Source organism: Lathamus discolor, chromosome 1 (genome assembly GCF_037157495.1).
Source record: "Lathamus discolor isolate bLatDis1 chromosome 1, bLatDis1.hap1, whole genome shotgun sequence".
NCBI classification, from domain to species: Eukaryota; Metazoa; Chordata; class Aves; order Psittaciformes; family Psittacidae; genus Lathamus; species Lathamus discolor.
Window position 1 is genome coordinate 74,980,681 of NC_088884.1, and position 16,729 is coordinate 74,997,409.

A 16,729-nucleotide genomic window follows, 5' to 3' on the forward strand; every position below is an offset into this window, starting at 1 on the left:
ATATCAAACAAATTTGAGTTCTATGGGTCTAAATCAATTTACATTAAAAGCTGGATGTTGCATATATTTGTGGACTAAGAAGGAAGAAATGAATAATGAGCAGCATAGATTATTTCTTATTTACTTCTGCTGCTGAGGTAGTTTCTTCTGGTGAAGATTGTCTCTTTGAAATGCATGGTTTTTAGGGGACAAAAAAAGAGCTGCTTGCTGTCTCATCTGAACAGCAACTGCCATCACTTTACAGTGCAGCAGGAGTACAAGTAAGGGACGTGGTTAACAGTTTAAGTAGTACTGTGCTTTTCTGTAAGCCTGATCTTCAAGCTGAGGGTATCTAACATACCCCTTCACCAGCACAAAGCCTGCAAGGTGCTAGCATCTCTTCATCTGAGAGGTGCACATTTATCAAAACCTGCAGGTCTCTGGTTTAGGTAACTTATTTATTTGGGGGGCTATCGTGTGGGACATCTCAAAATACTTCAGTGTGACTGCCTTAGGTAAATATAGCAAACTGAGGAGTAAACCAAAGAGGGGAAAAACAATGCGGGGGAAACAGGTGCCCTTGATATTGAGAGTTTCCCTGAAGGAGAGAAGACACTGAAATGCGCTTAAATAAATAAAAGCCTTCCATTCGTTCTTACTTAGGTGACAAGAGAAATGGTGGATGAGAATGTTTGCATGAAAACATTCACCGCGGTTTATATTTAAATTACAATCTCATTTCTTCTATACAATGACTAAGGCTCCTCAGGGTTTTTAAGATGACTCAAAGTCAGGAGATGAACTGGAAAATTGTAATTGTACTAACTACACTGAAATGAGCAGATAGAAGTGTTCTCTGGAAGAAAGCATTCTAGAATATGGAAGTTATATCTGTTAAACACAGGTTATGTGTGCTTTGCTCCTTACATGTCACATGTGAATGGTATAAGATGTATTTGCTATGCAGTATGCAGACTCTATGCAAGCGGTTCAGTAAGTAAATAGCAATATTGTACAGGAACTCTTATGTAATTCAGGGGAATGCCAGTGAGGGGGAGTGCTACTATGCCAGGATGTGATAAATCAAGAGGTGTTGGGATTGGTGTGTTGTACTGAAGAGATTCTAGTAGGTGCAGCTAGCACGGGGGAGTTGCCTTTCTGATGCACTGGAGCAGAGACTGCAAGGCACAGCAGTATCAGAGTGTTTGTGCTTTTGCTTTGAAAAATTGCATTTTCCTGCCTCTTGATGATGTGCCTTTGAAATGCTTGAAACTATGTAGGTTCAAAGTGTTGCTAAATTTCACATTGAAGATAATTATTTTTTTTTCTGTAGGTTTATAAGATTTCCCCCAAATTTGCTTTCCTGGTGACATCAGGTCCTTTTGTTTACACGGCAGTAGCTGTCATAAACGTGCTTGTGAACAGCAGTCTTCTTCGTGGTGAGGCCCCCTTGATCCTCTCATTGCATCCTTCTTTCACTGTGCCAGATAACAGATTCCAAGTTCAGACAGGTGAGTTCTTATCGACATGAAAAGGAGGAGAAGTAGTTTTGTATTGATTCACACTTGGTCACCTGTTACTAAGTATGCAAGGTTGAGTCAAAACCTGTGTTCTACTGCTGTGAATCTTAACTGCTTTAGAATGCTTGAGTCAAGTTTCAAATTATGTTTATATTAAACGCTACAATAGGTATTTTTGTCACTAATATATTTCAGTAATCTAATTGCTGCAATAGATATTAATGAGGAGAAAATTTACTGCACCAACGCAAAATGTTCCTAGTGTATTTTTCCCCAGTGTCTTACTGAATGTGTGCTGAATTCCATGAAAAAGTCATAGCCATGTGGATTCTCTTGCTCATTTTGTTCTCCCTCATGGAAGTACTTGTCTATAGGAATAATGTGTACCCTTTACCTTCAGTGCTTCAGTTTGTGCCTCGGAATGTGGATGTTGGGTTCTGCAATTTTAGCCGGCGCATTGAGAAAGGGCTGAAGATGGCATTCATGGAGGTGAGCAAACACCAGGAGTTCTACAACTTGACTGTGCAGGTAAGATTAGCACATTTAGTGTCTGTCCCTTCTTTCTTCTCACGTTTGGTTGTCTTGTGTTTCATCCAGCCAGTAAAATGACTTAGGTGTTCATTGGTGTTACCAGTTGCCATCTAGATGATGGAGAACTATGAGGCTTTGTCATGAAGTCAGGGTTTTTTCCCCCTAAAAAATCGTATGGCACATATTCTTTTGGTTTCAAGCTTTTTGAAAAACTTATAAATCATCATCTTGCATATCCAATACCATTATTGAATATAATAGGGTTTATAGTTTTTCATATAAAGGCTGCTTGAACTCTTATGGAAGTAATTTCTATCCTGTTTTACTATTACAGAGTTAGGGTGTGGTTAGAATGTTTTTGTTGGAAGATAACTTTCAGGTCTCATTGCTGCTCAGGGAATTGTATTAGGGAATATAGGAGTTACATGCACTCTGCTATTATGTGAGCAAACATGCTACTTGCTTCTGAGGTCTAGAAATACTTACAGCAGTATATGTCTGTGGCAGCTGGTACTGGAACTACATATATGAAAATATACAATTTATGTGCTAGGCACTGAATCACATAGCAGAACTTAAAACTCCCTGGAAAACTGGTAATTTAGCTTAATGACACCAACTCTCTCCTCTGTCTGAATTCTTAAATTTAATCTAGATTTGTTGTAATACCAAAATTATTAAAAATTTTATTGTGTTAACTGGCACCATAAATGCCCATCTGTGGTGCCCTAAAATAAAATAATGAAGGAAAAATAGCATAAACTTTACAGTACCTGAAGTGCTAACTATATAGTACCTATAGTAAAGTCCTCAGAACTGAGCAACTTAATGACACAGGGTGACTGGGTAGACTGAGGACAGAGAACAAAAAACAATTTCTTGGACTATCCACTGAGCAAACCCTTATTTTAAATGCTACTTCACTGTCTGGAAAAAGTTTGTCTAGAAAAAGTTTGGCACCAAAACCACTGTGGGTTTGGTGCCAAAATCAGGCTTCTGACCAGAGTTAGGGTCTAAGTGTGCACAGTGCAGGAGGTTTTGACCAAGAAAATACCCATTTCAGAATGTTTCTTTACCGTGGTCTCTTCCTGTCTGTTCCATGCAGTTTGGTATTTCTTTATTGGTAGACTTTTTTTTCTGACTGTTTCTCTACGTGTGGTTTTTTTTTGTCATTTACTGGACTGTATGTTTCAGATCATTCTGTATTATAACTGACCTTAAAGAATAACACTTAGAAGAAGATTTCACATGTAACTTTGCCTCATCTGAGATTCAGCAAGCTGAATCAGTCTGGAAGAGATGTTCCTCTGTTTTGATGTGAATTGTCCCCCTTTCCTATTAGGGAAAAAAAATTGGAATTCAAATGCCAGTGATTTGATTTTGCTGACCCAGCTTCAATCTTGTCTTTTCAGATATTGAATATAACTCTGAGCAGGCCTGGGGTAGCGTTTCGGCAAGGCCCTGTGAGCATTGTTTTTGCCATCCGAGATAGGTATGGTTTTCTAAATGGGTCTGAAGTCAGTGAGCAGCTAAGAAACTTGTCCGTGGTGGAATTCAGCTTCTATCTGGGCTTTCCTGTGCAGCAAATCGCTGAACGTGAGTACTTGCTGTTTGCCAAGACTGCAAAAAAACGTTTTTTAGTATTTTTTCCTCTCTACAATTTTGAAGTGATTTTGTGCATAAGTGATAATGCAGCTTCAAATACCTGACTCTTATCATGAATTCTACAGAATAAATCCATGCCCCTCTCTGCTCACATACTGCATATCAGTGTCATAGCAGCTTGTTGGTTTTGTCATCATCCTTTCCTGTTACTCTGGGTCAGGTGTACTTAACCTGGCTTCATTAGTCTGTTGGGTTTAGCCCAGATTAAAAAGAAGAAAAAGAAGTCACTTCAGTCAGTATTGCTATGAAGTGCAATCTCTGTGTTTATGTCTACAGGGGCCTTTGCTGCTTCTCAGCAGAATTTACCATCTTGGGCTTTGCGTTGCACTTAACTGTGGCTCTGACTTCTAGAAAACCTGGGACACTGGCAACATGGGTTTATATTTGCCCTTATAGTTCAAGTGATTTATCTGTTAGTCAGCAGCAGTGCTTTTCCAAGTAGTCTATTATCTTTCAAGATACTATCTTTTAAATGTACCTCTCACTTCCTATGTACAATTTGAGTTGCAGATATTTTTTTGAAGTCTATGGCCATCCTAAACTTGGATTAAAGGGAACTGCCTGCACAGCAGAATTTGTGTGACAGCTTTAGGTTTGGTTACATTTTTCAGAGACCTCAGTCTCACAGAATCATAGAGCAGTTAGGGTTGGAAAGGACCTTAACTAGATCATCTAGTTCCAGCTCCTCTCATTAATAAGTTGAGTTTCTAAACTCAACACTTATCCTTGTACACTAATGAATTGTTCATGACAGAAATAAATCATGAACATAACCAAGATCATGAGAAAACAGTACTGGCCTTTCCCCCCTCATGGGTGTTATTGTTAACTCAGTCCATTAATTCCCTATTTCTCCTATGTCACTGTGCTTCCCAATGCAGATTTTTAATTTTCAGAGTTATTTTTGTGATCTATATAGGTGCATAGCATCTGACACAGTGTTCTTTGCTACACAGTTAATCATCCAGTGGAAAATAGGGCCTAATGGTACCTGCTTTTCATTATACAGCTGTTTAGTAGTATGTCAGTGAGGATGCCCTAAAGAGTGGCTATCAGCAGAAATTGTTCTCCAGAGTGTACAGCCACAGAATGCATCTTTAGCATGCTAAGATGATTGTACAGGATACTTTCCAATAACTAGAAGTAGCTAATTTTTAGAAACTTTTTATTTTTCATCATTTCTGAACCCTTTGCTCCGTAATCAATTAAAAACTATTTCTACTCTCATTTGGTCTCAGATAAACTGTTCATGTGTAGTGGTAGCTGTATTTAATTGAGCCAGTACCAAAAGCCTTGAGAATCCTAGTCCATAGTTGACTAGCATTTCTTTTTTCCCTTTGTGAAGCCACAGAACTTCTCAGGTTACAGGCTGTGGTCTTTGTCTCTCACTGAATTCAGATTAACTGTTGCTCTTGCACTGATTGCTTGAAAGCTAGTTCTCTTTACTCTGTCATCTCTTGTACCTTTGCCCTAGAATTTAACTTTTAGACTCTTGGGTAATATTTTTAGTGTTGTAGAGCCTTTTTTCTTTTTTTCCCCTGTGTTGTGCACACATCTGGTCCTACAGGGTTTTTTGTGCACGTATTCTGGAGTGATATTTGTAGTGAATTTTAAGGTTGCCCTTTGCTGAGAATCCATCTTCGGGATTGTGCAATGGAGCTACCATGCAATTAAATGATAACAGAATTACTACTAAGGCTGATGTATTCTGAAAGACAGGCTGGTCATAGGGGAAAAACATTCCTATTAAACATGCATGTACCCGGTTCTCCTTATTTTCCTTTCCTGATAGTACTGAGGAAATTTGAAGGTAATTTCTTCAGTGCTCACAGCAGGAGCTCTCCCTGTGTTATCTGCATGCTCATAGTGCCTGGCCAGTGAGGCTGATTTCAGGCCAGTGCCGGTGGAGCTCTGTGATAGCTCACATGTTAATGAGAAGGCTGTGCAAAGTAGAATGAGTGAAAAGGTCAGGCAGTGCCTTTGGAAAAAAAAAAAAAAAAAGCCCCTTTTGGATTTTTTCTGCTTTCCTGACTCCTCTGAGGATTTGCAGTGAGGTAGGGTAGATTTTGGCTCTCGTAGCCTCTATTAGCACACTGGCATGTCTAAGCCTGTAGGTAAGTTCTAGAATAACTCTGTTTCTGAAGCTTCAGGAGTTGTTTCTTTATTCCTGCTGGCAATTTTCAACGAGTACACCAACAGTGTGGTGATTTCATTCCTGCAGATTCCAGCACAAGCATCCAGGCTTCAAATGAAGAATTATTTTTCCTCTCCTCAAATCCACCCAATCTCCCAAACAATACCAAACCCCAAATCCTCAAGCAGACCTTTGGTGTAGGAAGGCAGAGTTACTCATCAGTGGTGACTAAATCCATCATGATACGCACTTCATTCTATGAGGGCAGTGAGAGCTTTGCACAGGTTGCCCAGGGAAGTTGTGTCTGCCCCATCCCTGGTAGTGTTCAAGACCAGGTTGGACAGGGCTTTGAGCAACATTTTCAAAATATTTAATGTCATGTTAAAATAAATGAAAGTAATAAACTGAAATAAATGCACTAAATTTCAATTTAGTAATTGAGAATTTTTAGAAATTATGAGATCTTACCAAAATTTACGGTGTAGTAAGCATGAGGCTTTGGTGCTCAGGGGACACCTTGTCAGCATTTGGCTTGCTTGCTGCTAGAGGAACTCAAGTTTAAAGTAGATTGTGCCCACTGCAGGACAGCTCATGTTGTTTTTTACTTGTCTAGTTTGGTCTCAATAATGCTTCAGGGTGTTTGTAGTCACTGTTTTGGAGTACTAGACATGGTGCCATTTGATAAGTGAGCAAAGTGGGAATGCAGTGTCTCAGCTTGTTAGAGCTATGGGTCTGTCTGTGAGCAGCACAATAATGAATGTAGTTCATAGGCTTTTATAACTGAGGCAACCACACTCAGTTATTTATAACTGTTTCTACATTGGTTTTTTCACTGTTGATGTGACTATTTCGAGCCTAAGGATTTTAGATCTTCAGTATTCAGAGCCAGAAATCACATCCAAAGGCTCAGCAGCATTGGACAGATCCTTCTTGAGACACTGTTCAGCAGTCTGTTGAGGATGACCAACAGCCAGATCCACTTCGGTAGGAAGATGCCTTAACGATTTTGTTTTCTAAACCCTGAACTCTGCATTCGTGTTCTCCCTTTGTCTACAGAGCAGTTGTAGGAGGAAAGGTGTTGTGAAGATCTTCCTTAGATAGGTAGCCTCTCTGCTCTGTGCAAATTAATATGCAGCTCTCTGCTTTTCAGTGTGAATTTTTGGGGGGAATTTTGGATATTTGCATATTTACATGTAACCAATTCATGTATGTTACTGTTTATATGTAAATATGTAATGTTCCATGCTGTACTCTTCTCTGCCATCTGTGCCTTAGTTACCAGGCATGCTAACAGTTACTACTTTTGATGGTGACTTTTTCTTTTTTCCCCTTGAGGGCTCTGTATATAATTCTGTAAATTTTCCAGTCTCCATCTGAAGAAAAAGAAATTGTATGTAGGTGAGCTCAGCTGTCACGGGGTTGAAGTTGACTCGTACTGAGGAAAAGATACTTGTGTAATATCACTGTATCTCAACACTGTTAAGCAAAGTGAGACGTTGCCATCAGTATCCCAAATATGAGCCTTGTTTGAAGAATGTATTTGCTCCTTGCTTCTTTTTCACCTCACATTTCTTTCTTCACAGAGTCCTTACATAGTTTTTTTCTTTTCTCGCATAGCTAGTATGTACTGTTTATACTTTTAACTATGTGGGTTCCCTGTGCAGTAAGCACATCATAGAATGATAGAATAGTTAGGGTTGGAAAGGACCTTAAGATCTTCTAGTTCCAACGCCCCTGCCATGGGCAGGGACACCTCACACTAAACCATCCCACCCAAGGCTCTGTCCAACCTGGCCTTGAGCACTGCCAGGGATGGAGCATTCACAACTTCCCTGGGCAACCCGTTCCAGTTCCTCAGCAGCCTTACAGTAAAGAATTTCTTCCTTATATCCAATCTAAACTTCCCCTGTTTAAGTTTTAACCCATTACCCCTTGTCCTGTCACTACAGTCCCTAATGAAGGGTCCCTCCCCAGCATCCCTATAGGCCTCTTTCAGGTACTGGAAGGCTGCTATGAGGTCTCCACGCAGCCTTCTCTTCTCCAGACTGAACAGCCCCAACTTTCTCAGCCTGTCTTCATACGGGAGGTGCTCCAGTCCCCTGATCATCCTCGTGGCCCTCCTCTGGACTTGTTCAAGCAGTTCCGTGTCCTTTTTATGTTGAGGACACCAGAACTGCACACAGTACTCCAAGTGAGGTCTCACAAGAGCAGAGTAGAGGGGCAGGATCACCTCCTTCGACCTGCTGGTCACGCTCCTTTCGATGCAGCCCAGGATACGGTTGGCTTTCTGGCCTGCGAGCGCACACTGAAGCCGGCTCGTGTTCATTTTCTCATCCACCAATACCCTCAAGTCCTTCTCCACAGGCCTGCTGTGAATCTCTTCTCTGCCCACCCTGTAGCTGTGCTTGGGATTGCTACAACCCAGGTGTAGGACCTTGCACTTGCATCATTAACAACAACATTTTTTTCTCAGCTTTTTCTACTCATTTACAGTCCAGGTCAGTAGTGAAAGTTGTTAGTTTGACAGAATGGGCTGTTCTGTGCAGGAATAGGACTGCTGGAGTGGCCAAGCCTGGAAACTTCCAGACTTTTTTCTTTCTTCCACAGCATTCCAGGTAGCTTGAGCACCATGCTTACTTTCAAATGTTCGGTTTACACCTTCCTGCATGCTTATTTTGTGTTGTCCACCTTACATCGTACCATTTAGATTTAGATAAACTGGTTAGATGGTCATGAACTATGTATCAGCAGAAATAAAACCAAGTCTAAGCACATATTTTGAGTGCTAGTCCATTGAAAACAATAGGAAAGAATGTATTTGGTATTTCTTTGTTTGGAAGATTTCTTTGAGGACACGCAAAGACTAAACAAGGAATATTGACCTTCATTAACTTACTCTGAATAAATCTCTTGGGTTTTATTATGACTTGCAAATGAGAGTGAGTCGCTTTGGGTCGTGCTATTTTTTTCAGTGCCATAAGTAGCACTTTGATGGGTGGCATCTATTTTAGGTATCTTAGAGATGTTGCAAGGCCAGTAGGATAATATAAAATCATATGATACAGTCCAATATTATGCAGAAATATTTGGCAGATTTTTTTCTGAGTGGATTTTGGATCAGACTTTCAACAGATACAGTGTATTTCTATTGCCCATACCCCGATATTTTAATGGAGTCTTATTTTTCACTTGATCCCTTCTGATTCCAAATATTGCATTCATTCCATGCTTTCTATTACTCTGCCTCCATTTATCAGAAATAAGAACGGTCAATGTTGTACCAGTTCTGTCCTGCATGGTCCCACACATCTCTGTATGAGAGGGTCTGAGAGATCCTTGGAGCACCTAGCAAAGGCCGTGTTGCCCCCATCAGACTTTTGTCAGGGGGTTTCTGAGTGACTAGGTGACCCTGTACCTTTTCAGTCAGCATTGAATCAATGCTGTTACGCAGTATGGTGCTTTAGGGCTGCATGTTAGCTTCTTCTAATGATGCTAGCGTCTACTTCATTAATGCATCTGTAGTCATTAGCAGACTAGCTGCAATCTAACTAATAATTGCATTTTGTCTATCCAGCATCCCTCTCAGAATAACAATCAGTCTGTGCTCGTTTTAATCGTTAGTTCCGGGTACATTAGGAATCTTGCAAATATGACCTTGCTGCCGTGCCAAGACTCCAGCTGAGCTCAGGATCTAGCCACATGTGAGTCGGTGCAACACTGGAGTGACCTACAGAGTAAGAGCTGGAGCTTGGATTTTCTGACTCCTGAGCATGGTCTCAGTTGCAGAAGTGTCCATCATTTAATGCATTCCTCCTCGTGTTTTAAGCCTTAGTTGCCAGTGAACACAGCACATCTTCCTTTTCAGTTGCAAGATTTTTCTGCTCAAGTTGTTTTATTTTTAAATTTCATTAATTCCGTGAAAAGTTTAAGTGAATAGTCATCCAGCAATTTGCATGAATTAAATCATTTTCAAGTACTAATTAGGAAAAGTGTGAAGAGTGCATTAAGTATTGAGGCAAAACATGATTTTGGTTTACAAGAAGAAAAAACAACTGCTAGTAGTTCAAAGCTTTATGGCCATTGGAAGGTTTTTGATTTTCTTATCTTGCTCTTCCATGCTTTGGAAAAACAACAGACGCAATTTAGTTTATGCTTTTTTGTTCAGGTTGTATTTCTAAATTAAAGAAAACAATTGCATGACCAGATTAAATAGAACTGCAATCTAAAAGCTACAATCAGATGAATCGTGTAGCAGGGTACCAAAAATAGATGTGTTTGTTTCAATGGTCTGTGAAGCGTTTTTTCTGTGTCTGAGAGTTTTGGAAATTTGATGCATTCTGGTTAGTGTATAGAAGGATGATGTTTCCTGTCCAGAATGAAGGACCATATTCTGATACCCTTCTGAACAATAAGGCACAAAGTAAGTCCCAGGTGGTACTGTTGAAGCTAGTGGTGCTGTTATTGGAAGAAAGCTGGAATAACCATATTTATGGGGTGTTTTTTTCCATGGGACTATTTATAAATCTGTGAAAATAAAAGGTATGACAGCTAGTGATTCTATTGCTTTTGCCTTAACAAAAAAATTGCTTTAAGGGGCAAAAGAATCACTTTTTTGGTATACTGACAGAGGTCAGCTACTCTATGAATTACTACATAACTAAATATGCAATAGTGGCCAACTGTTTTACAATTGAAGATATCTTAACCTTAAATTGATTTAGCATGGACCAGGTCATTTAATTGTTATGTGCCACGTTCTTTCTATCCATGAAACAGTTTAAAAATCAACCTTTGTGTAATGTGTAGCAAACTGCATCTGAATTAAATATTTTGAGAAGGTTAAGACCATTCCTTTTCCTTATTGCAATAGTGAAGTTTAAGACTTCCCTTGAGGAAACTATTGGCCCAGCCCCCATCTTCACTTGTTTCCCAACATGTCTTTACTGCTCTCCAGTGGAAACCTTGGGAAAAATCTTATCCCTACTGAAGTCAGTTGTAATAGACTTTATTTACTTCACTGGGACAAGGATTTCATTCTGGAACAGAGCTTTTTAAGAAAAAATGATAAATGAAGAAAGTTTGGAGCCAGCGCCAAACACAAAAGATGTGAGATTTGTCTACAGCAGTGTTTCTACATGCATTTATTTGTGATTTTTGTTTGGGGTTTTTGTGTTGGGTTTTTTTTTTTGGGGGGGGGGGTGTTTTTTTTTAAACAAGGTGGTGTTTTTAATACTTACTCCTGCACGTGTCTGGAGCACAGTGAGCTATATTTAGTTTTCTGCTTTGTATTTAGTGTTTCCATGTAGTTTCTGCCTCAGAGAAGGTTTTATTTTCATTCTGAGACATTCATGATTTGCCTCATTGCCCTTTAAGCAAAATTCTGATCCTTCGGCTAGCTTGGTAAGAGTCACAGTTCAGACAATGAGCTTTTAAATTTCTAGGAGCAATGACCTCAGTACAGAAGCTTGAGATCTTTCACGTAATAAATCTGACTGCTTCAGTTAGCTTCTTTTTGTTCAGAGGTGAGCTGGGGAGTGTATGTTTGGGGCACTTTCCTTGCTGTTGTGCGTACATAGCCTCAGGAGTAGTAATACATCTGTGTAAATCAGATGCTTACTGACAGTATAAATTATGAAGTTGTTTCTTTTTTCGGTGTATGTTGTTGAGAATGCTGTTCTTACGGATGTTTTTCTGCCATTCTGTTTTTCCCTCAGCCTTTCATTATCCTAAGCTTAATGTGTCTCAGCTGATGAAATCTTCCTGGGTGAGAACAGGTACGTAGAGCCTCTGTGAGTAAGAATGCAGTTATTTTTGTAACTAGCCTGCATAAATATCAGTAGCTTAGGCAGTTACATTTTTATGAGGTATTAATGTGCCTGAGCTGAAGAAATTCTGAAACCAAAGGCCTAGTGACCTGGAATATCTGGGAAATATAATTCCTGGGTCTTGAATGAACTGCTGCAATTCCTTGATGATGCACACAAAGTTTTTATCTGTTGAGCAGTTCATTCTTAGTGAGACAACTTACACTGTCAGGCATAAAGCGTCTACTCAGCATGCCATCAATATGCCACATTGATTCTTTTTTTTTTGGCTTTTAAGTGAAAAATTAAACTTTATCTGTTTCATATATGTCAGGAACAATCCAGAATGAAAATAAATACATTCTGAGTATATTAGTTTCATCACATTACATTGACCTCTTCTGATTCATTCAAAGCAGATACTTCCTGCCCAAGTTTTGTGGATGTTTTATTGTATAATTCACAGATATTTTGGGCTGTCACATTTAGATGCTCAAAGGCTGTTAAGGGTGGCTGCATGCTGTAAATCTTTACTGCTTCTTTTAAGCAGAAACCCTGAAAGGTGAGCAGGCTGTGACTACCAGACATCTTACTCCCACTGGACAGACTTTTGTCTTCTCACAACTTTATCACCTGTAGTTTACCTGTTGTGGAGGCTTGCTTTTTTTCAGGTATCCCTGTCTCCTCTCGCCAGTGACCCAGTTTACTTTTTAAGCAGGAAACCAAGTTGCAACTTTATTTTTGAAGTCCACAAAGTTTGTTTTAGAGATGAAAAATGAAGAATTTCTGATTATGTTCAGTAATGTGAGAGCAGTTGCACTCGTGTATCCCACATCCAGTGTCATCCTTCCTTGGGGTGTTGGCTTTTTTGGTCACAACCCCACTCTCTTTTGCTTGGCCTTTGGCTTGTTCTTCCATTGTTGCTAGAAGTTCCCTTAGATACTGCAGTAAGAAAAGGGTTCTTCCAGCTCAGAAATCAGGTCCCTTTGTTTTTTTCTAGACTTCTTGACTATAAGATTGTGAAAGCCAATTGCAGAACCTTTTTTGCTGTGGAGAAATTTTTTGGTAATCCCAGTTCTTGCCTGGGAAAAGCTAATAGACTTTAGCTAGGTCAGTCTTTTCAGTCTCTGTACTGTATTCTAAGGGTAATAAATCATGACGTACGAAAATGGCACATTTATCCGCATAAAGGTTTTTAATATTAAATTACCCAGATATATGTGCATGTATCCCAAGAGTCATAAAATATTGGGATATGCAGTGTTCTCTATAGCTGTCCCTCTTGGTCGTAGAATACAGTTCATGCTATAAAGTATAATTCATTGATACTGAAATTTAATACACAGGCAAGAATGGTCATCTTCTTGCTGTATATAATAGCCTTAGGCCATTGTCTACACTGTCTATTTACTTTGCTATTTAAATCTGAGATATTTAGTCTGTGATTGAATTTTGAAGACGGATGCTGTTGATCTCTGTGAGAAATCATGAAATTATTTCCTTCTGACATCTGCAGTGAAAATTTTTAAATGGAAAAAGTGATTTTAATGTTTTTTTAAAAATCTAAAATATATATATTTAGTTTATCTTAAACGGATGGCTTTTTATTATGCTTAAAATATTACCATTAAAACGCTTACTGAAAAGGGGACTTTTAAAAAATATAAAGCATTTTAGTGGAGAAGTGCAGGAGTGAAAACTGAATCATTTTACTGCAGTCAGCAGTGGGTTGGATTACTATCCCTTAGGCTTGTTTAATTAGGTCATTTGAATGACTACCGTTCCATTAACTCCACTTTTCTTTTACTTGATGCCATCTTGTTAATGAAGGTCCGTACTTTTTTCTTGTTTCCTATGTGTTGCTCCTCAGGGATTCCTCCCAGCATTGGCTGCCCCAGTGACCCAGAATACCTGGGGCTGGGAAGTGAAGTGAGCAGGGCTACTAACCAGGTTTTTTTGTGCTATGATTGGCATCTTGTTAAACTTCATCTGGGAAAGGTACACTTGATGTACAGAGCTTCGTTTGTGTGCTGCTGTTGTACTTTTTCTCCTTATTTTAACCTTTCCCCACCCAATGTCTTTCTTTCCAACATGTAACCTCTGGCTGAACTGGGCAGTATTCCCATATGAATACAGGTGCTCTTGAATTATCTGTGAGCTGTCACAGGGTGACTCGAAGCTTGTAACTGAAGGTGCAGAAAAGGCACTGAAAAGTTTTACTAATTCATTTGTGTTCTTGGGTTACTTTCTCTGTAATGTAGTTCTCCTGGGTGTTGTTGACCAGCGAATTCAGGAGGAAGTGTTTCGGGCTGAGATGGAACGGAAACTAGCCCACCTGTTAAACGAGGCGCTGGTCAGAGGGCGGATATGGAGACGAGCCAGTTTTGCAGGTGGCAACGTTGTTCAGGTATTAAGAGCTCAAAGTCAGAGGAAGAAATAAAGGGTAATAAATTATTGAATAAGTTAATATTATCTAGGTTTTGTATTGAGTAAGAAAACTCAAAAGAATGTGTCACATTTAACTGGTGGATGATGCTTATGATTTGCACTTAAAATACTATTCTTTTGGAGACTTGTCTTTTAAGCTAAGCATAAACAAATGGAAACAGTTGGGTATTTTAAAAAAGTCTGATTTCTTAAAAACAATACTGAAAGTTATTTTGCTAACGTCCTGTTTTAAAAACTTGCTGTCTTGTCTGACCTACATGAGGTGCCTAGCAAAAAGAGACAGGATGGTCATCTGAGTCAAAAGAAGGTCCTCTGCTGGAACAGCTACTTCCCATCTCTCTGTAGTGTTTTGGTGTTGGTATAGAAATATGAAATACACTCATATGCAGCAGTATGGTGGTATATACTACCCCTTAATTCCCTATTTGTCACAGTACTCCTGGTCACAGGAATGGCTTTCAAGTGTGAATGATTAATCATATCAAATTATGCACACATGGCAACTTCTGCTACCTGGATTCCAGTGCTGCTTTATAGCTTTGTCACAGGTGGAATTATTCACATAATGTCCAGGGAGGCTCAGATATTTAAATTCTCACATGTGTTCTTTCTAGTCAGTTCAACAAACTGAAAGCCAAAGTACTTTTTAATGTCTTATCTTCTTAAAAATTACTTTTTCCAGCTAATTCCTCGACAGTTGGTTTATCTCGCATATGTCCTTCTAATAGTACCGACCCATTATCCGTATTTAATTTAATCCAACAGGTTTTGCTACCAGTTAAATTTCCAGATGTTAGAATTTTCTTACTTTTCTTTTCCCATCTCAGAAACATCTGTTTCAGTAATAGAGATATTATTTTTCTTATTTGCAGCTTTTAATTACCATAAAGTTGTCTGCTTCAGATCTTTTATTCCCAACACCTCTTACTGCACTTTGTTCTTTATGCTGCCATCCTCCCTTTGCATATAAATTAAACAAATATTCCTTATGTTGCTAGCAAACATACCACAACCTGTGAAATGTGTATGTGTAGATTACACTTCTATGATTTTACATAATAAAGCTCAGGTAATTTATCTTTGCATGGATAAAATTACAACCAGGTCCTTTCCACCTAAAGAATAGTGTTTCAGAAAGTGAAAACACAGCATTTTTCTTAAGACTTTGTATTACTGCTCTGCAGCTCATGTTCCCAACAGCAGTGCTGCTCATTCATGCCACTTAATTAGTCCAAAGTATCTGCAAACTGCTGTCTTTGGGAAGTGGAGGATCTTCTTAATTAAGGTCAACACATCATACTAACCCACATAACCAGGGCTGCTTCAGGTGCTCACAGCCTGTGCTGTTAGGGTTAGCACCATAATAAAGAAGATGCAGAAAAAGGAAGGTTGAGGGACATACTTTGCTGCTTAAGTGTCTGTGGTGGTTGTCCTGCTTTCCTGAACAAGAATAGTAGGTACCGTCAGGTCCCATTGCTTCTTGGTAGCTTGCTTTGGGGGGATGTTCAGGTGTGTGGTAGGTCTGACAGCCTTAGAAGCTATTGTGTGCAGTGGGAGTGAAGCACCAGGTAGCGGGCTACTGAGTGGAGGACTGTTTCTTTCAAGGATGCTTCCCTGTCAGTTGAGGATCTGGTCCATAGTCATTTGCAGTAAGCCTTTTAGTTTTACTGCTGCTAATTCTATTCCTCATATCCAAGTTTATAAGCTATGTTCGAAGCGTATTGTATATATGCATCTGTTTGTGTCTTCAGGGAGAGCTGTTAAGGTTCTTTGTGCTTTACATTCCCATGTATTTTTCTTTCACACAAACCAGTGACTGTTATGCTAGTAGGCCACAATGAAGTGAAAATAAGTGTTGGATACTTTCATTAACAGGGCATGTATATATCCACAAAAGACTAGACACACATTTCACTTGTGTTCAGCCCCTATAGATTGATGTTTTTCCTGAGGTGAAAGATATTTATAGTGTATTGAAATGTGACATTTCTAAGCTCTGTGGAAAATCAGGAGTGTGGGTCAGAAGGTGAAGCAATTATTTGTGAATGTTACTGCAGGCATATTAGTTTCCTTTCACATACCGAGGAAATAGAAGCAATACCTTGTGAGGTTTAGATTTCATTTCTAAAGGCATGTGTTAGGATCTAAAAATGCTAAAAATTACTCTTTAAACCTAGATACTTTGAATAAGAGCTTTGGACTACCTAGGGTGCCCAAATAGCGTGCTTTCCCCTCCTGTTTGCCTCTCTGTGCTGTTAACAGATAACATTCCATGATAAAAAAAAAAAATCAGAAAAAGGAAAAAAGCCCATAACCATTATGTACAAAAACCGTTTCAAGCCTCACATCTGACAGTTAGACATGAGATAGTTCCATTGATTTTTTTTTTTTTTGTGATGCTGATATTAATGCTTCACAGAGCAAGGTATATATATATTTAATAGGTATCTGCTGTTGCTGCAAATTTGAAGGCACATTTAACATGGTTTGCGTTGCATCTGCAGAGGCTAAGCCCTGTGCTATATTTTGTCAATAGTTTACTACAGTATCTCAGTTGTCATTAATTTGTTGGAGGAATTAAATGGCTTGATTGTAGTTTAAATCCACCAACAATACTTGGTTTTCCTTCGAATCAGCATGCTTTTTAC

General features: G+C 39.1%; 1 protein-coding gene across 3 annotated transcripts in view; it reads left to right on the forward strand.

Moving 5' to 3' along the window:
* Positions 1-16,729, forward strand: part of KIAA1549 (KIAA1549 ortholog) — a 146,635-nt gene that overhangs the window by 79,394 nt on the left and 50,512 nt on the right. For all 3 annotated transcript variants that reach the window (XM_065680740.1, XM_065680748.1, XM_065680758.1), the window contains exons 4-8: positions 1,313-1,490; positions 1,900-2,027; positions 3,443-3,626; positions 11,544-11,603; positions 13,895-14,040. In XM_065680740.1, coding sequence (XP_065536812.1) covers positions 1,313-1,490; positions 1,900-2,027; positions 3,443-3,626; positions 11,544-11,603; positions 13,895-14,040 — 696 coding nt within the window. The remainder of the gene's footprint in view (positions 1-1,312; positions 1,491-1,899; positions 2,028-3,442; positions 3,627-11,543; positions 11,604-13,894; positions 14,041-16,729) is intronic.